At 39.5% G+C, this 21,135-nt stretch overlaps 1 protein-coding gene across 2 annotated transcripts; it reads right to left on the bottom strand.

Annotated features, from left to right (window-relative positions):
• Positions 1-1,377: 1,377 nt before the first annotated feature.
• LOC140254738 (arylsulfatase D-like) lies at positions 1,378-17,338 on the bottom strand. Of its 2 annotated transcripts, none has more exons than XM_072341709.1 (11): positions 17,268-17,338; positions 13,915-13,980; positions 11,387-11,536; positions 10,321-10,442; positions 9,260-9,382; positions 7,407-7,830; positions 6,367-6,503; positions 6,023-6,157; positions 3,321-3,483; positions 2,534-2,655; positions 1,378-2,077 (listed from the first exon to the last, which is right to left on the bottom strand). In XM_072341709.1, exons 2-11 carry the CDS (start codon positions 13,959-13,961, stop codon positions 1,710-1,712), a joined length of 1,791 nt encoding a protein of 596 aa, XP_072197810.1. In that variant the 5' UTR covers positions 13,962-13,980; positions 17,268-17,338; the 3' UTR covers positions 1,378-1,709. The 2 variants fall into 2 exon arrangements, with proteins under 2 accessions (XP_072197810.1, XP_072197819.1); XM_072341718.1 differs by having other exon boundaries at positions 17,275-17,323.
• Between the last annotated feature and the right edge of the window lie 3,797 nt (positions 17,339-21,135).

Genomic DNA, 21,135 nt, shown 5'->3' with positions numbered 1-21,135 from the left:
AATAAACTTTGAATTTTCTTCTCATTACAAATCTATGTCTGGAAATGGAGGGGCATTCTGCTTTTACAGCCCTTACATCCTGTTACTCAACACTAAGTTAGTGACCCATTGCGGAGGTAACAGCTGTGATTATATATTGCCTTCAATAGAACAGAGCTTTGAACCAAGATATTTTGTAAGGTAAAAGAAAAAAGCTTTATAACAATGAAGCAGAATGAATGTTACGTTTCCAAGCATTTTGAGCCCTGCATTATTTCCTCCTTTTCAGTTTCTGCAGTTTTTTCACAGCACCAAAGCACAGGGAGATGTTTTATGCTCTGCAAATGACTGCAAATTCTCTGCCATCAAAAACTTTATTTTGAGTCACTGGGTGCTTTATACTGCCACTGTTTTTCTCAAGTCTGGGTACTAAAAGGAAGTGCAGGCATTCATACCTCCCCTTATAACCCTGACAAGTCTTCTGCAGTAGTAAAGGAACTGAAATGAAATAATACTGAAATAACACAAACAGAAATTTGTATCATCTCTATGTAATGCTTATGAAAAAACACTGAGATAACAAAACTGATGCAGATTGGCTGAGCAAGTGAAGTGTTTTCAGGGGCAGCTGTGGGGGAAAAAAAAGAAAAAATATCTGAAAAAAACCTATGAACAATCACTTTTTGCTAACTCACTTCAAAACCCAATTTTTCTACAGAGTTTTAGCAGTGTGCTTATAATAAAACTTGACTTCATCTACATCCTGTGAAGAACAGTCAGTAATACAGTTTAAAGCATTAAAGTCTCTGCAATTTCACTGCCAGATTCAGTAAAGTCATGTGCCTCCATAGAAAGCCTAGCTAGGGTCATACTGCTAGGTTTTTTGTTCATTGGTTGGTTCTTGTTTTCTTTTAAACTAGTACTGGCATGATCCCTTTTTAGGAGCTACGGTTTGTTAATATATGACTGCCAAATATTTTAAACATCAATTTCTATGAGCCTCAAACGAACCACATTTTTCTAACTGACTTTGAAACAGTGCATGCTATTTATCCAAAACATTCTTATTGGCATCTTTTATACAATAAAACTGCTGTGTGCCAACATAATATGCACCAGGACCTCCTACTGAAGAGCAAATTGCTTCCCTCTTCTTTGTCACTACTGCAGAGTTATACTGCTCTTCAACATTTCCAGCTTCATCTGGTATGTATTACTGTCAATGCAGTAAAGCTGCCTGAGAACTATCCCTGACAAAATCAGTCATTCAACATCTCAGTGATACTTTTGCACGGATGACAGAAAAATGCAGAAACCAATAATGACAAACTACTATGTTGGGTAGAGAATGCCCATGAATCATAGACCACAGGCACACAATTGCAAACATACCAAGATTTATCTAAGACAGCATGATATATACTAGGGTCTCTTCAGAGTTCTCCAAATTGTCCTGCTTGAGCAGGCATAAACTAGAGTTTAGGCATACTCTTCTTCAGCTGTCTCTTAGATCTAAATCTGTAAAAAAATGTCTCCACTCAAGTCCTTTACCACACCGGACAGGATTTCCTTAAACCTTTGTTTAGTGGTGAAGAATAAAGGGGTAAATCTTCACTCAAAATTACTTTATTTTCATTCACTTGGCTTGCAAGACAAAGGACATGATTATTTTCTGAAAGCTTGGTCAGCAAAGGACTCAGAGCCACGGGACACGTTAGCAGTCATCCATCTCACAAACTCTGTGTGCTGTCACCTTCTTTATCACACCAACAGAACGGGAATGTCCCACAGCAGGGTTGCAGCCACGGCTTCCAGATAATGTTGTACAAGGAGAGCTGCTGTGGGACAGCAGTCAGTGTCCTGCGGTGCTCTTCAATGGCTCTCTCAATCTGCTCTATTACAGTGTCAAAAAGGGGCTCAGTGTCAGCTGACAGAGGCTGGGACTCAGAAGGGTCTCGTGAGAGGTCATACAGCAGCGGAGGGTCATGATGGGTCACGCCTTCCCCAAAACATGGGCAAATGCCTTTTCCATAACAAGCCCCAGCTCCAGCTGGATGAAAGACTGGGGTCACATAATGAGCCTTCCAGACAGCTCCACCTGTTAGGAAAGAAATCTGATGGCACAACTACAAGACATCAGAGAAAGAGGTGAATTGTCTTCAAACAGTGGTTGCTTACTAAGGAGACCTCTTGTTGCACACCCTGGCTTTCCCATCACCACAGATAAGATTATCTGCACCAAGCACTGAGTTTGAAGATAGAAAACAGTAAAAATATGAAGACAATATTAGTCTTCAAGTGTAATTGTAGGCAGCCAGCTTCTATTTCCATCCCATTTGCTATAACGCATCTCCTTTCTTACTTACAAGTATTTTTAAACTGTAAGCCCACTCTAGCTAGCAAAAATCACTGATATATCAAGCAGAACAATTTCAAGAATCTCAGAGATCAATACAGATAAATCTCATCATGCAAGAAACCTGTCATAAAGTAAGAAAGACATCAAGAGAAGAAATCTTATATACCGTAGTTAACATGGAATGTTTACACTTACTGTCCTTTTGGTGCCACCTCACTGCATGCAAGTAGGATCCACAGTAGTGAAAAAGGAACTTATGCTCTGACTTCTGAGTTCTTCCTTGGAGTAAAGGCATCAAGTTTCGTCCATCGATTACCCTAATGTAATGCGTATTCAGGAGAGGACAAACCTGACAGAGTGAACTGTATATTATCACAGCCAGCAGACTGTCAGGTCTACATTTTAAATCCTTTAGATTTATTTATTTATTTATTTATTTATTTATTTATTTATTTAAATTTATTGTGTTAATTTGTTATTTTCAAAATAGCTGGGTAAACTCATTCCAGTTAGTAATACATACACAACATTTAGGGTCTGGTCTACTGGAATAATAGTCTTTATTCAGACAAATTGATACTGATCTCATAATTGTTTATATATAGCAAATTTCAAAGGAGTTTGTAGGAATCTTTTGGACAAGTAGGGATTTAATGTTGTTATGAGGAATCTGTGTGTGTCCACAGCTCTGATAATTTAATACCAAAACAACCTCAGCCATCAGTTCTTTCCTGAGTGATGCTGAACTTTGTTTAGAAATGAACAAATCCTGTGGCCACATGCATACCTGTGGGCATATTCAGGTGTGTATGGGGAAGGGGAAGGGAAGGGAGATTGCTTCTGAGCTTAAAATCTTGGACTGGGCTTGAGACTACAGTATAGATGGGAGATCTCCTTGGATGATTAAAAAAAAAAAAATACACCAAAGCTATTTAGTTGATAGCTCTCTGTTCACTTTCTCCTACTGAAAATATCCCCATACCTGTCCTGTGGCAATATTCCTCCAGCCAGATGAATAACTGTGGGAAAAATATCCATCAGACTCGTAGGTTCGTTGATAACTGTGCCTGCAGGTAACACTCCTGGCCACCTGAATACTCCTGGCACACGGATCCCGCCTTCCCAGTCTCCCATGCCTTTTCCACCTGCAAGTACATTAAACAACATAAAGCAGTTTAGAGGCAAACTCATAGGGAAGTATTCACAGAGGCATCAGACACAAGACTAAAGAAATAGTTGATATTCTGTTTAAATCTACTCAAAACTTAAGAATTATTATCTTACCTTAACAAACAGCCATAAAAAATATTTCTTATCTTTGTAGCTATGGATTCCCTTCAGAATCATAGAATCATAGAATGGCCTGGGTTGGAAAGGACCACAGTGATGATCTGGCTTCAACCCCACTGCTATGTGTATGGTCACCAACCACCAGACCAGGCTGCCCAGAGCCACATCCAGCCTGGCCTTGAATGCCTCCAGGGATGGGGCATCCACAACCTCCTTGGGCAACCTGTTCCAGTGCATCACCACCCTCCGTGTGAAAAACTTCCTCCTAACATCTAATCTAAATCTCCCCTGTCTCAGTTTAAAACCATTCCCCCTTGTCCTATCACTATTCATCCTTGTAAACGGATCTACTCCCTCCTGTTTATGTGCTCCCTTAAAGTATTGGAAAGAAAGACATATTCTTAACACAGAAATATTTCCAGATGCCCTCAGCACCTTTTGTATTTTTCAAATTGAGATTTGTATCTGACTTTCCTAATGCAACATCTCTGAACCCAGAAGCAAAAAATCTGAACTATGAAATCAAATCATATAAATGTTACTTAAAATGACAGCAAAACACCTTTTCCCAGCTTGCTACTAACATAAACTAACATAATACAGCACCTTGGTACTAGAGAGGAAATAAGAAATGAGATGGAGAACAAGCATACTATAAATAAGACCTTTCCTAAGAGCCGGCAACCATTGCTCAGCATCAAAACATTCCATATGGGAGCCAAAATTCCATGTCTTTGACCTCTGCTGTGCCCTGCAGTAACAAGGTTTGTAATTGGAAGAAACTTGTTTTAGGAAAATAAAAAACTTGGGCAAGAAATGGGAGGCTCACTGGTGGTAACAGAGCCTAAAGCTGGAGTCCTGTTCAAACACATGTTCATGGCAGGACACAGGAGGAGATGGTTTAATGATTCAGTGCTGCCGGGGCAGATGGGAGAAAATGCAGTGAATGCGTATCATAGAATCACAGAGTCACAGAATCAGCAAGGTTGGAAAAGACCTACAGGATCATCCAGTCCAACCATCCACCCATCACCAATAGTTCTCACTAAACCATGTCCCTCAACACAACATACAAACATTCCTTGAACACCTCCAGGGTCAGTGACTCCACCACCCCCGTGGGCAACCCATTCCACTGCCTGAACACTCTTTCAGAGAAATAGCATTTCCTAACGTCCAGCCTGAACCTCCCCTCTAGTCCTATCACCAGTTACATGAGAGAAGAGGTCAAGCCCCAGCTCACTACAACCTCCCTTCAGGTAGTTATAGAGAGCAATAAGGTCTCCTCTGAGCCTCCTCTTCTCCAGACTGAACAATCCCAGCTCCTTCAGCTTCTCCTCATAAAGCCTGTGCTCCAGACCCCTCACCAGCTTCGTTGTCCTTTTTTGAACATGCTCCAGGGCCTCAATGTCTTTTTTGCAGTGAGGGGCCCAAAACTGGGCACAGTACTCAAGGTGCAGCCTCACCAGTGCTGAGTACAGGGGGACAATCACTTCCCTGTTCCTGCTGGCAACACTGTTTCTGATGCAAGCCAGGAGGCCATTGGCCTTCTTGGCCACCAGGGCACACTTCTGGCTCATGTTCAGTTGAGTATCAGTCAATACCACTAGGTCCAGTTCCTCTATGCAGTCTTCCAGCCACTCTGCCCCAAGCCTGTTGCGCTGCCTGGGGCTGCTGTGGCAAAAGTGCAGCACCTGGCATTTGGTCTTGTTGAACCTCATCCCATTGGCTTCAGCCCAGCTCTCCAGCCTGTCCACATCCCTCTGCAGGGCCTCACTACCCCTGAGTATGTAGCAAGGTATCTTGTGGCTTTAAAAATCTGCTACGCTGCCCAGGAGGCTGAATCATAATTCACTGCACAAAAAGCAAGCAGCAGTGAGAGAGGTCTTTGTGCATCACCGAAGTCATTTGGGTCTTAAGCCAATCACTGATTTACATGAAGTATAGAGGCATACAGGGGGCTAAACTATTGCTGCTTGTCATGGCAAAATGTGTCCTTACTCTGTTTCATATCAAACAGGTGGACAGCAATGATTTCTGGAAACAGTGAGAAAAAGAAACAAGTAAATCAGGAACAGACATAAGTGGGGACTAGCAGGGGGAAAAGGGGAGTTTTAAAGGGATCTGCCATATTTTATTCAGCGCCTTTCACTTGAGAACACCAAAATAGTTTACAGGTATCAAACTATATAATACCATTATCAAAGAGATGTGCAATAATACTTAGATTTTACTGAAAGAAAAAGTAACTTTAAGATGAAAGCACCTCTGTTTGTCACCCATATTTCAATCTAGAAAACAATGTAACTCACTCTAGCCTTGAAAACTTCACCCGGGTTATATCATTGTGTTTCTGTTTCTAGTCAACATGTAAAGCTACATTTAATTTCCTACCTTTATAAATGCCATTCCAGCCACCTATCTGGGCAGAACCATCCTGAGCTTCCAAGTGTCCTCCATGATCAGAAGCAAAGTATGTGAATGTCTGATTTTTCAAACCTTCTTTGTCAAGCAAATCTAAAATTTCACCTTAAATTTAAGAGAGACAGAGGGTTCCAATTAAGCAATTAGAAAGATAAATCCACATGCATAACATTTTGATAATGATCTTTTGCTACATACTCTGATAAAGTTTTAACAGCATAGATTGCTGTGGATATCTCGGCTTTATTACTTCTCCTGCTTTAAAACACACAGATATACATATCTGAAACAAATCCACCATCAAGTATACTTACCCACCATCCAGTCCATTTCTTCCACATTGTCTCCATACAAACCGTGATGGCTTTTCCCAAGAAATTTCGCTGTGGTGAAGAGAGGTGTGTGAACATGAAGAAAGGAAACAAAGAGAAGGAACGGTCCATGTCTGTTTCTTAAAAACAAAGAAGCATAATTTTTGGTGTGCATTTGAAATATTCTGACAGTTTTCATATTCATTAGTGCAGAGACACAATCAATACGTCTATGTTGTATCCACACACAATGTTACCCTGTTGATCTTGGTTAATTGTTGCTTTCTTGCATAAAATGTAGACAAGACAGACAGTTTTCAGTCAGATTCCAATGTGTAAACAGGCATAGCACTTGTGTAGTGCTTTTAAGAATCAGCCGCATGTCTCTGATGCCTTTTTAAATTAAATGCAATTGGAAATAGCCTTATATTTACCTTAAAATTTACATGGCTTTTCTAAGACGGCCATTAAAGTTTTTCAGTATATATATTTAAATATACTTTTAAGAAAAAGATTATTACTCTCCCCGTCATACAGAAAGACATCTGGCACACAGAAATATTTATCAAAGGCTGTATAGGCCAAGGAGGATCTTGAAGCTAGTAGTAAATGAATGCTGTTAGTCAGCTTCCTTCTCAAGTGTTCGAATGACATAAAGATGGAACTGAATGTTTTGAGATTTTCACATGAAATGATTTTGTGCACCATTCCCCTTCTATCTGAAGCTTTACAAGGATTATGAGAAAAAGCACAAATGAGGCTTGCAGAGTAACATGTAAGAATTAGCTGGTAGCAGAACAAATTTATTATTTAAAAATTACAGTGTATACTGAGATGCTTATGGTGAAAATTCATCTTATTTGTTATCACTTTCCATGTGGGTAGTTGCAATTAAAAATTAAATTTCAAAATAAAAATAACTTGGATATGAATTTTACCAAGTTATAAAGATACAGCTATAGCTGGCGTGGTAAAAAAAAACAACCCTATTCCATGAGCTCAGAGCCTCTCACTTATAAAGAAAACTACAGACAATCATTTACCTTTTGATAAATGTTTCTGCCTCCTTCAGCATGAAGGAAGCAGTCCTCTCTAACCTCATTGGCTGCTCAGTGATATCATGGTTCCTCATCAGGATGCAGTTCCAACGCTGCACAAAGCCATAACTGGAGTACCAAGAAACGAAGAAAAGGCAGCCCACCAAAGTGAAACAGGCAATTATCTTCCAGCGGATGGAAACCAAACCAGTCAGTCTTCCAGCAGCAAGAGTAAGCACAGTGAGGGCAATTATCTGACTGTAAAGCCAAAGCTTGGCTTGAAGGGCTGCATCCAGCTCTGGAGGTTTGTTTTCTTGACAGTTGTTTAGAAGTGTAAAAGGCATGCCATAAAAGTAGTCAAACCCATGATTTAGAGGATGGTGACAATGATCATCGGAGGATATGCAGTTTACACCTTGATGCCACTTTCCTGAAGGTTTTAAAGCATGAAAAAAAATTAGAACATTTAAGTGGACAACTTGAACAGAGGCACTGCAAGTACTTCCTTGGGAATCTGGTGAATCAAAACACATAAGGTGCTTGATGGGTAAATGTTGTGATCTAATGTGCGAACTCCAAGTGGTCAGGCAATCAACAGAGAAATCTGCAGAACAGTCAGGTCAGCTACTGAAGAGATGAAGGTTACTTAAGGATGGGATTTCAGTTGCTTTTCAATGAGGGTCAGGGGACAATGGTCTCTAAATCACCAGCTGCTTTAGTATACCTCCGTCCTAACTTTAAATTGCTTTACTTGCAACTTCTTTTAATATGTTACAATTTTACTAGAATATCCAAGAAACTCTTGGCCAGTGTTGACAAACACTATGATCACCAGACTCAGAAAGATTATTTCCTAGGCATTGTCCCCATTCAATATGAAGAGTAGAAAAAGGTGTAAAACGACTTTTCACTCTATCCCTGCCCAGACTCCCAAGCAGAGCATGCAGACAAAAGCTTAGAAAATGTGCTGGATCAAAGAACCTTGAGGTTTGCTGGTCTATATGTTTGCCAAGTAATTATAGACTCAGCCAGGAAGACTTTGCCTCATTATCTTTCAATTCAATACAGCCACATTTATTTCCATAACATGGAGATGACAATGCTTTGGCAAGGATGAACTCCTTGGCTTTAAGGGTTATACCTATACATTTATACTAAAGGATCCATTGCAGAAGCATCCATCACTTGAGTAAGTAATAAAAGCAGAACAAAAGAGCGAAGAAATACTTTACCAGTCCATTTTAGAGTATTTAGCAAAAGAATGATGAAAACTGAAACTGTAGAGGTCTGATCAATGTCACAGACAGGAAGGCAAGTTCTCCAGGACAGTGTTTCTCTCATGTCTTTCCATCATGGCCTCCTCTGAGGGAAGTGCCACAGTACTATGCCTCTCTGGGACCTCACAGCATCACCTGTGAGGCACCTGTGCTTCATCACCTGATTTATGGGTACAGATTTTATTCCTTTCTTTCCCTACTCTCTTTAGTTTCCTCACCCTTTGCCTCAAATGCCTTTGAAATGCTCAGACTGTTTTATTTGGAGCAAATAACAAAGTTAACAAACCTCCCTCAGTGGGCCAAACATTCAAAATCCTTAAGCCAAGCAAAATAAATTCTCACCCATAATAATAATGGGTCAGTTTTTAATCCTTCCTGCTTCACATGCCCTGTACAAATATGAGTATTGTCTTAAAGCTCTTGAGATCACAGTATTTTCAGTCTTGTAATTACAAGATGTTGTTTTGTCCCTTCAGTCTTTTGGAAAGGATTCATGTTCATCAACCATTTGTGACAAGTACAATGCCTAAATTCATGTAATTAAATCACTCTTCAAACTTATACTAAAACATTTTCACTTACCTATCAGCCCAGTGGTATAACCTTGTTGCTGCAGGAGTCTGGCAAAAGTTGTTTCATTTGCAGGGAGCCCCCCCGACCCAGCATTCCACTGCAGTGCTCGGTATCGGTTGCTGGAAGCCATCCCTGATGGAAATAATTCAGGTCATCCCTGAGGGCCTCTTGTGCTCTGCTTGCAGAGGCTGGGATGCTCCTGACAGCCTTCGGGTCAGGTGTTGAACCTGCAGCCAGCAGAGTTCCTCACCAGATGTAAATTTAAGCGTATCTCAAAGGTAGGTGCATCACATCAACAATAGCACATCTGAATTCAAGTGCTATTTTAGAAGCAAATGCTGCTTAGCACTAGATTTACCATCAAGCTAAAAATTAATTGATGGGGATAGTACATAGTAGGCTCTCTTATCTGTTTTTCTGAGTAAATGTGATAATTTGGCCTCTCTGCTCCTCATCTAAAATGAGAGATAACAAATGCATTTCCCTATCTCAGGGGGATGCTGTGTAAGGTTAGGGGAGATACATCTCTACCAACATTGATTGTCCACTTAACTCTCCTAATGTAAGCACCTCAATTTCCCATATAAATCCTAATGGGAAATATCTATTATGTCTTCCAAAAGGCGTCTCACGTAGGTGGTGAGTGGATCTAATATTCCACTGTCACTTCAGTTTGTGACTTTCTGCACTGTCTTGGCTATGAACTTCCACATTTCTCTCTTGGGAGCCCCATTTCAACCTTATATCTAACCATCACCATCAAAATGAATTCCAACAGCTCAGCCCAGGCTGTGATGTACTATAGAAATGACAAATGGTACTCTTGGCATTTCTCTATGCCTATCTATTTTCATCATAAAGATCTCCTGCATTCTATAAGGTAAGCTGATGTCAGCTGGTGAGGCAATGGTTTCTGATTGCAAGTTACTTATAAAAAGTTACAGACACTGGCTGTGAACTTTCTAACTCAGGGTGAGGAATTAGCTGAATTTTCCTCCATTCCTTCTTATTGGCTATTATAGTCCCTCAGCTCTGTACATTAGAAATCTGTCACTCAAAATGGGCCCAACCTGATCGGATGGGGTATCTGCCAGTGAGAAAAGCTGCTCTGCTTGGAGTGCAGAGAGGAGCTGCGGCAATGTGCTGAGTAAGCTTCACTCCTTCTCTTGCCAGGCGATCAATGTTTGGGGTCCTAAAATAAAATTTGAATTTTTAGAAGAAGTGAAGGAACCTGAACCTTATTTTTACAAATTGCCAAGAAAAATGAGAATTTTAGGGTAGTTCTTCAAAAAGTTATTCTGCATATACTTCAGGACTGGTATAGTAACAAATCTTGATACAGTGGGTAAAATGACTTGTAATCACTGGAGAATTCCTTTTTGGGGCACAGCCATAGAGTGTATTTGACAACACTGGGAAGAAACCTAGGCATTGCTGTTAATTTTAGTTTTAAAATAAAGCTAAAATGGAAAGACTTATATAAGGAGAGTGGTACTTTTTAATGCTGAAACTCCCACAGCTCATTTTTTTTTGTTTCCAGACCAATTAGACCCTTAATTTTAGAGTTCATTCAGCCAGTCTCCCAGAGTACATAGAGCTACTGGAACCAAGATTTTCTGTATCATGCTTTTAAACACAATGCTTATTTCATAATAGGGGGATGTAACATTACATAGAACTGATACTTTAACATCTTGCATGTAACTTTACATAGTTAAATGTTACGGGACCCTAGCTCTCTCAGATAAGTGGACTACCACAGCAGGAAGAGCGAAAGGGATACTGGAAAAGCACAAAGAAGCTTAACTATGCACGCAATGGAATAAAGAAATACATGAATGAGAATGAGAGAAAATTTTAATACTAAAATACGTGATTAGAGAGTTAACACTTTTTGGGGGGGGGGGGGGGGGGGGGGGGGGGGGGAAGGGGTTAGGGTGGATTTGTAGAAATGGAAATATGATGTTTCTTTCCTTTTACTGTGCATTGCTTTTTTAGTCCCCATTCCTATGTGCATAGAAACAACAGGTACTTTAATGTATCCACTACTGAACTTCTAATGCCATGAATTAGGTTTAATTACTCAAGATAGATATTCTGTAGTTTAAAATATATTTTTCTGAGAAATTTTTTTACCTTATGGTATTGTTCCCATAACATCCTACATCTCCGATGCCAAGATCATCAGCCAGGAACAAAAGTATGTTGGGTTTAGAGTCCACAGCCGTACTAAAGACAAATTTGTTCCATAGTAGACATGAAGTCAGTGCTATTAGGAAGTACCTCCTGAAACACAACAAAGTAACTGTTTAAATCTAGGTCTCTGAAAGTGGTAAAAGGGTGAGAACCCTCTGGCAGCAGATGGGCAGTATGGCAATCAAAACAGTGAGAAAACTCCCATTTCCAAGTCTCGCTTTCAGTGAGAAGCAGAAGGGCAGAGTTTTACTGATTTCACTTCTTGCATTTCCACCAGACACATCACTGTAGTCAGAGAGGTTATGGTAGCCTTTCTACTGGCATTCCAAGATGCTAACAATCCTGTACCACTCAACTGCATTTAATAACTGGCAAAAGGAGAATTTACATTTTTACACATACGTACCAGACTTCTTAAATAAGTACTCTTAGTGTATTTGAAGCTACACATTCCTCCAAGTACGACCTGGTCCTACAGTGATTTTTAACTTGAACAACATAATTACTGCAATGCGTGGTAATTTTGATGGACAGAGGGCAGCTCAGTCTCTTGCACAGGCTGAGAATTCCCCTGCGAACCACGCCAGGATCTGTGGTTGTGTTGTAAGATCTTATGTAGACAAATATATTTTTGAACGAACAAGCAACTGGCACCTCTAACAGGCAAGCAAAATATGCAGGATTTTCTGTAAAGAGAAGAGACAATGAACTCCCAGTTGTAAATTAGTAACTATGGTTACCAAGGGAATTTAATCACCCAAGAGCAAAGTTCTAGTGTACATTGTACTACTCAGTTAAAACAGCGATTTACAGAGTTGTGATAAGATCTTGCTGTAGAAACAGCATAGGAATTTTGAATCTCTGTACCTGGATTGATCACTTTAAGTAGAGTTTCCTCATAGCCAGTGTAGCATCTTTTAAAAGTTACAGAACTGGCACGACGAACCCTTCAGAGTGCTATTGCATTCAGTTGGAGGGTCAGCGCAAAGGTCTCTAACGAATGCTGGAAACAAGCAGCCCCCCAAATGCAGTCACGTGGGCATTCTTTCCGTGCTGAGGACAAGAGTACTTCTTCCCGTCTGTCTGATATATCTATGTATATATATAGATAAATATATATAAAATAAAGTAAATGATGAAATCTGTTTTATTTATGTCTGCAGCCCCATCAAAGCATTTTCTGTTTCTGGGTATTTTTTTTCATGGGTATTTACTGATCCCAGTGGCAGTCCTGTTTGTGGACTTAGATAGGGTCAAGAAGAAATTCCATCTCAGGTAACCCACTGCTTAAAGTTTTATGTCTATATGCTGAGGTGTAATGTAGTGTTACAGTACATTATAAAAACAAACAGCAACAGCAAAGACAACTCAAAAACCATGCTTAGAGATGAAAGCATCACCTTTCAACAATATTTGGAGGGAGAATGTTTCATTACAAAACACTGATAAAACCTTAAAGCAGCATGAAAAGTATGAAAGAATACAAAACAATTTCTACCTGTAAAACTGCCCATTTGATTCCAGAAATGCTGATGCCATGGAGACATAGCCAGAGGATTCAATATGGGGCTAATATATTGCTTTAAAATGTGAATACATGTCACAGACATAGATCAATCTAGATAACTCAGTTAAAAAATTACAAAACCTTGACAATACATCAAACACATCAAGCTGGCTCTAAAATCATTTGTCAGGTAGTATTAATGTGTGATTTTACAACATCTGTCTAATGAATCAGAAAAGTGCAAAACATTGCAATAAATAAAGAAATAGATAAATAAATAAAATAAAATAAAATAAACTACATACTCTTTATTTACAAGATGTAATACAGAGTTACACCCTAAATGAGCACCCATAGGTTTAGTGACAAACAGTGATCTTCCAAGCACAGGTTAGAAAACACTGTCACATGCACTCAGATATCTAAAAATCTACTGAGCTCTTAACATTTTGCTTCTGTACTTGCCTTAGAACTATTTCATAAGGTGATACTCTCATGTTTGGTGGACACCTCACAAGCTACAGTACTGTAATATTATAGCATACAGTCCTCTAACAAAGTTTTATTATATATTATTATTATTATTATTACTATTATTATTATTGTTATTTTTATTACTATTATTATATTATATATATTATATCTTGATGGGAGCCTGGCACCTTAGATTACTTGTCTAAGGAGCTGCAAAAAGGGAGAGACTATTTTATAACAGAGTGGAATTCACATTCAAGGAGGAATAACAAAAAGACTGATGAAGAACAACATTTCTCACAGAGTTACATTTCCTGTGTGGGGGTAAGGAAGGGAACAAAGACAGAGCAAACAAAGCACTGGGAAAAACAATTCATTTGAACCCTGGACTGCTTGGAAAAAAAGGGTGGGCCAAGTCAAGCAACATATTTTTAATTCTAACAAGTACAAATGAACACACAAAGGGAAGAGCCACAAATTTGTTCACCTGAATAGAATGGCAGCAATGGCTGTGCAAGGTAGGATTGCAATCATCTCCTGGTAGGCAGCGATCCTGGAAATAAGTTAATAAATTGAGTACAGCCACTAGCATGATGTTAGGAGAAAAACATAATTCAGCCAATTCTTTTATCCCTCTACATGGGAGAACAGTGAGGCGATTTTACCTCAAAGATAGGTAAAATTGGGGATTGGGGACAGGACTAGGGGAAATGGGCTGAAACTTCAGCATAGGAAGTTCCGCACGAATGTGCGCAAGAACTTCTTTACAGTGAGGGTGACGGAGCACTGGAACAGGCTGCCCAGGGAGGTGGTGGAGTCTCCTTCTGGAGATATTCAAGACCCGCCTGGACGCCTACCTGTGCAACGTGGTGTAGGGAGCCTGCTTTGGCAGGGGGTTGGACTCGATGATCTCTAGAGGTCCCTTCCAACCCCTATAATTCTGTGATTCTGTGATAGGAATTGAGAGGAATTGTACTGTTTTTCTGACCAAAAGGTGACAATTTTCAACATGAAGTTTAAAAAACTGGAGAGGAGGCAGAAAAAAAATACCACCATAATTCAAGAGTCAAAGAGTTGTTTTATATTGAAAGAACACAACAGCTTATTCAAGACAAAGACAACAGATTTATTAGTGCATAAATCTGTGGAGAGAAAACAAAGGTTCTAGCTGATGAGTTTTGCTGAGACTGAGCCAGAATTTGGAAGTTGGAGCACACAGACACATGTGCCTGTTTTCTGCAGTCAAGGTGATTTGTGCTAGAATGCTCCTAAACGAAGCGCAATATGATTGACAGTGAATACCTAAATTGGAAGAAAATAAAGTATTGTAAAGAAACCAGTTATGGGATTCCACAGAAAGAAAGTCAGATGAAATTTAACAGTAAAATTTTATCAGAACAACTAATACATCTGTGTGCCCATGAACCAGCATCTGATTGTTGACACTATGGATAAAGTTCATAGCATCTTCCCAAGCAGCTACAAGACATCTTTTTACAAGCTACCTGACAGAGCTCCAATAAAGCCAGTTTGAACACTCTCATCTTAAGTGTTCAGACAATGGCTCCATACTGGAGGAAGCTTCTTTTCATCATTTTTTTTTCCTGTCTTTATTGGAAGACTACTCTTAGTTTTCATCCCAGTACAACTCCCCGGGACAGAAATTCTTCTGATCCATATAACACCAAAATAATCTTACAATACTCATTCTATAGATTGTCTAATCTTTGCACAAACAAAGGGAAATCTGATGATACTAAATTATTTTCAGTAGAAGTCTCCCAGACAAAGAATGACTGGAAGGCACAGTGGAGTCCTCAAAGTGTAATTGAACCAATAAATTATGAAACTACTTGCTATTGGCTTGAAAATAGTCACTGATGTTACTACTTCATTTCAGCTGAAAAGTTCTCAAATGTCATTATCTACTGAAAACTTAATTACTACATTTACAATCAGAAGTATATGCCCATCAGTTTTTCAGCCTAGTACCTCCCACACTGAAGGTCATAGGACTCGTAAGAAATTCAGTCTATATACTTCTGCTAAATGAAGCCAAATCCAACAGAGCCATAAGAAGCAGGAATAGACCAGCCCAACTCTGTGTGGACATATTTCACTCTGTTAAACAATTTAATTATCTGTAAGCATTATCCAGAAGTTACTCTCTTCTGAAAGAGCATATTTCATGCGCATATTACAAATGACTGCCATAACACTTCTTTCTCTGAATTTATCAACCAGTAACAAAAGCTTAATCGACTTAGCTTACCGTTCATTCAACTTGAAAGCTTGGTTTATTGAGTGGTTGAATTAGGTGGACCTGACTATTTAATAGATTTATAACAATTCCAAACAGGCTTATATACCTTTTTTCTAGGCACCCTGTCACACCCCATTTTTCTCCAGCTTTGACTAAAGCAAGATGAAAGCCCAGAAATGTGAGAAAATCAGCCCTTCCTCCCTCACTGTAGCTCGGCTCCAGGCAGTTCCCCCAGCCTCTGAATATTTCACAAGTTGAATATATTCCTGTATTGAAGCCTATCCTTATTAATGCACAATAGAGAAGAAAAAGGACAAACCTCCACTTCAAAAATATCTCCCCATGACCACAGCACTCACTGACTGAAGTAAATTGTATCTCATATACACCAGACACCCTTGCAGAACACCAGAGCTGAAAGTAACACCTCCTCCTTAAAAACATTAGAGGGATGCTGCTGCTTAACTGTCAGGTGAGAATAACTGCTTGCTTTCTGCCTTCTGTAACGACATACTACCCAACAGGTTAATCATACTCAGTGGTGCATTAGAATGTAGAATGTGACCTGCAGCATGCATTGTGGCTCTAGAAGAGACATACAACACATACAATGTGCTTTTCTGCCTTGCCTTGGTTCCTTACACAGCTTCCAGGCAGCTGGATGCTCAGGAGAGCAGGCAATGGTCTAGGAGCAGGCAAAGCAGGGAAACAACTGCACCAGCACTCAGTTCCACACTTTTGCTTCAGCCCCATTTCCATGTCAGACAGCACTGTGTTAGACTGCCCCTCTGCTACCATCTGTTGTACGGCAGCAGCATAGAATCATAAAATTGCCCACCTTGGAGAAGACGTTATAGATCATTAAGTCCAACTGCAACCTAACCATGCTAGCCTAACAACCCTCAACTAAATCCTGTCCCTGAGCACCACATCCAAATGGCTTTTAAACAAACACATCCAGGGATGGTGACTCAGCCACTTCCCCGGGGAGCCTATTCAGTGCTTAACAACCCTTTCTGTAAAGAGGTATTTCCTGATATCCAACCCAAACCTCCCTCGAGCAACTTGAGGCCAACATATGATGGGATGTTTGTGGGCAGGTTCAGCTGTAGCAGCTATGATGTCAAGAGCCCACATCATAAAAGAGGGGGATTTCTTTTGCTTCATGGTTGGCAGCGTCCTCAGAATGCCTCCTGGCTTTGGGCTGCTGCTGTGACACACATGCACACTGTATTTGAAGCAGGGAGAGCAGCAATGCAGGAAGGCAGTGGACTGGAGGCAGGAAGGGAGGATGCAAACACAGTAAAGGGAACTGCAAAAGGAGCCCCACAGCCAGAGCAGTGTGCATTACACAGAAGCAACCATTAGGCAAAATGCACTTATATGCCACTGCAAAACCACAACTCATATAAGAGCAACAAGGAAAGCAGACAGCCTGCTTCTCACCCCCAAATCCTCAAAAACCCTGAACTGGGCATGAGGCATGAAGGAGAGAATAAAAGCAACTGCTGCTGAATACTGCATGCTCCTCCAGCCCTACCCACTCTCTTTTTGCCCATCCAAGCAGTAGCAAATACCGGATACCGAGTGAGGTCCCTCCGTCCTGTGAGGCCTGGCTGCAGGGAGAGGCTGAGCAGGGCTGTGAGCACAGGCCTGCTGGAAAGAGATTGCTGGAGCCTGCCAGGGGAGGAGGGAAAAGTCCACCCCGAGGATAAAACGGAGGCTATCAGCTTTGACTCACTTCATGCTCACGGCACTGCAGTGCATTACTGCAATCCTTTCTCGATATTCCAGAATGTTTCACATGGGTTGAATATGGATTTTTAAAAATACTTACTATTTTGACATGGTAGGTTTTGAGAATATTTTAGTAGATATTTTCTGTTGAATTAACCAGTGTTAGCTAGCGTACATTACACATCTGTTCTTTTTTTTTTTTCACTCCCAGAACTGCAGACTGCAATAATTAGATGCATTTTTGTGCTTGGCTTTTATCTGCAGGGTTAGTCATTGCGTCTTTATAGGGTGTTTTGGCATTTTGGTGACTTTAAATCCCAAGCTAAAGGCATTACAGTAAGGCTTTTTTATTGCTAGTCCTTCAAACCAACCCATTTGGCAGGCTGAGTCACAGCAAAGCCTGCAATACCAAGAAAGAGCATTTTGTGATGGGAGTTGAGTGCCCCCAAAGAGCTAGTGGTTATGGAAACCTTAGGGCTCCCTTAGCTTTTGGAATGAAGACATATCATCAGAGGAGTCAGTCTCACTTTTGAAAACTAGGCTTAAAGCAATTTGCTTCCTTCAAACAGAGAAGCAATGTGCCCCAGAAACAACAGTATATTTGCAGAGAAATACACTTCAACTTTCAATATAAGATGCTGCTTCCCTCAAGACAAGAAATAAAGTCTTTTCCATCATCACTGGTTGTGCTGAAATTTCATGGGCTCTCATTATAACCCTGTTCATGGGTTTTACAAATCAGTACTGAACGATAGGTGGCAAAGAACAAGAGAACAAACCCAGCAAGACAGGTGATTGTTTTCCAGATGATTGATATCCAACCCCCAAGTTGTCCTAAGGCAGTAGTGAATATAATGAAGCCAATCATCTGATTATGAAGCCAGAGCTTCACTCTGAAAGCTCTCATCAATCATGGAGGTTATCCGACAGCTTTCCACTAAGTTAAAAACCATTCCATAAAATAACCAAACCCACCATTTGAAAGGTGATGACTGTGGTCATTATGGATTTCACAGTAAACACCTTGATGGTGGCTTTCTGAAAGTATGTATATTTTTAAATGTTAAGAGTCAAAATATAAACTTTAGCTTTTTCACCGTCTGTTAGATCTTAGCATTTGTTTCTTTTTCCTAAACAAAATTCTACTGAAATTGGAGGCCACTCTACAACATTGGTCACCCACTAAAAAGAGGTATAAACCACACTCTTGTTCTTGAAGAGCCCATGTTGCTGATACTATACAGAATATCTCACGCCGTTCTTTGAATTATGAAAGCTTTGAGAAATAGAAAAGACAACCTGTAATAAGCAAAGGCTGACAAACCATTTATGACTTATTCTGTCTAGAAAGTGATTACATGATTTCATAGAATTAAGTGTCATAAGTAACTAGTTTATAAATAGTTTATTAATCTTAGCAGTGATTAAAAAGAAATAAATGGTCTGCCTAATGGATGTGCTGGCTATCTTTCAAATATTTCCAGAGCTTGTATGAAAGTAAACTCTGTAGCTAGGTCACATGCTTGAGGTTTCTAAGTAAGTATTCCAGCCTTCTGCTGAGCGTAGTAGAACACTTTAGGAAGAGAAAAAATAGTAATCCTGTGAACGCTGAAGATTACTGATAAAAGAAAAACTCTGAAGAACCAATGAGAAAATAACTAATTAAGACAAATACTGAAATTTCTGACAGAATTACTTGCTCTTTATATTATAATAGTAGTAGTTTTCTTAGGGATTAAACTTTTTTCTTTTTTAATATGCATAATCGATTACAAACTCCTGTGTTGTGATGCTGAATGGGAATTATGAGGCAATGCTGTCATCATTCCAGCCTTATGGTACAGAAAGATGTGTGATTTTTTTTTTTTTTCTTATAATCTTATTTTTGATGTTTCCAGGTACTGCCCATCATTTCTGATATTTTGCTTTGCTCTAAGGATTCCATTTGACAGGAGCTTGAGATTGTGCTCGAGTGCAGATATTTCAGATGTTAATCCATGGGGTCTGACAGATTCTGAAAAAGTTGCATCATTGTCTCCATATAGAAACACGTTCTTGAATTACTGAAAACTGTATGTGATCTTGCTAGCAACTACATGCTGAAGTCAAGCTGTAGCACTTAACAGGTGTGTCCTGGGTTCTTTTCTTATTCTTTAAGCTTGAAAGATAGCTTCTTCAATACAACACATGGACATTTTATGATGAGGTTTGAGTGAACAGAGATCATTAGACCTCCAACAGCTTAAATTGCACAAGCAAATGTTGCTTGTTACTTCTGCACTGAAAATCTTTTGAGCATCAACATTCAGATTTTATAATGTTTGTAGGATGCTCTTCAAATCCAGTCTTGAATACTATTTGTATCATCTCAAGCTATAACCAGCATAAATCCAACTAAGTGAATACTACTGTGGCTAAATAATAAAGATTGATTTTGGCAAATTGTTTGTACTGAAATAGCTGTGTGTCAATTTGGAGAGGAAAGAAATTTGGACAAACTGACTAGTATTTGACAATATGTCTGTTTCCAATCTTACTGTTGTATGATATGGTGTTCTACAACAAGTGAGGTGTTTCTCTTCCTGAAGGAGTGAATCAACAAATGGTGTTATTTGATATAGTTTTGTGGATTTAATTTGTATAGTCTAACCTGAAGATAGCTTTCCAAAATTCAACTTATGCATGTGTATACAAAAATACAGTAGACTTATAGAAGAGTCGATTTGTAAATACGGTACTCCTGAGAGCATATATATGCATTTAAATCTTGGGTAAGTGGTCATGGCTTGTTCTGATACACACCTTTTGAAAGGAGTTTTAGTAAGGATGACCTTTTCTCAGTGACTTTCTCTCTGATAGGATTCTTTTTGATTGCTGCTGCTCAGACAAAATTCCTTCAATCTCATCACTACTGAGTATCTCTGTACCTCTCATAAGTATGAAATAATCTAATTTCTCCAAAATTATGTCAGAAGTGCTTTCACTTAGAGAAAGTCTTGGTGAATTGCTAATATAATAACATTATTTATTCTATGTTGATGTCCTTAGATCTCATTTTCTGTTTGCCAAAATCTGCTAGACAGAACACCTTGCCTTCCCATTGTGTTCATGTGTTGTCTTGTTCTTTAAATAAATACATTCAATATAATCCTTCTCCTGCCTGCTGGGCCCCTCATCTTCCTAACACTTTCTATTCTTAGTTTCATTGCTAAATCACCCGCAAATTTTGGGAGGTTAGGAGTTACAAAAATACTGAATTTCTATATGTTCAGTGAAATTCAGAGGCTAAGTAGATAAGACATTCAAATTACTTGTGTCAAAATAATAGACTGTGAGTTTCAAGATCTGTCGAAAATTGGAGAGATATCAGTTATGTTCAGCTCAAGTGGAATGCTTCTCTTTACGTAGGTAAGAAAGTAAGGTTGTGGGTACGAGTCAGATGGTTGTAGAAATCTGTATGGAAACAGGACTCATAAGTGCCCATCAAAGATCAGTCATGCATTCAAGGGTAGTGAGATATTAGCAAATAAGGTATTTCAGAAAGCATGCAATGGGACTGCTCTAAGAAAACACTGGCCAGCTGCCTGGCTCCCACTGGTACCCTCAGCATAAGAATCCATTTAACTCCTCCAAAAATTAATACATCAAAATCATTTTAGTGACAGGCTTTATGGAGCTTCTGATAGAGAAATATGTAGTTTGTTGGTG

This window comes from Excalfactoria chinensis, chromosome 1, assembly GCF_039878825.1.
Source record: "Excalfactoria chinensis isolate bCotChi1 chromosome 1, bCotChi1.hap2, whole genome shotgun sequence".
Classification (NCBI taxonomy): Eukaryota; Metazoa; Chordata; class Aves; order Galliformes; family Phasianidae; genus Excalfactoria; species Excalfactoria chinensis.
This window is presented reverse-complemented; position numbering and strand designations above follow the sequence as displayed.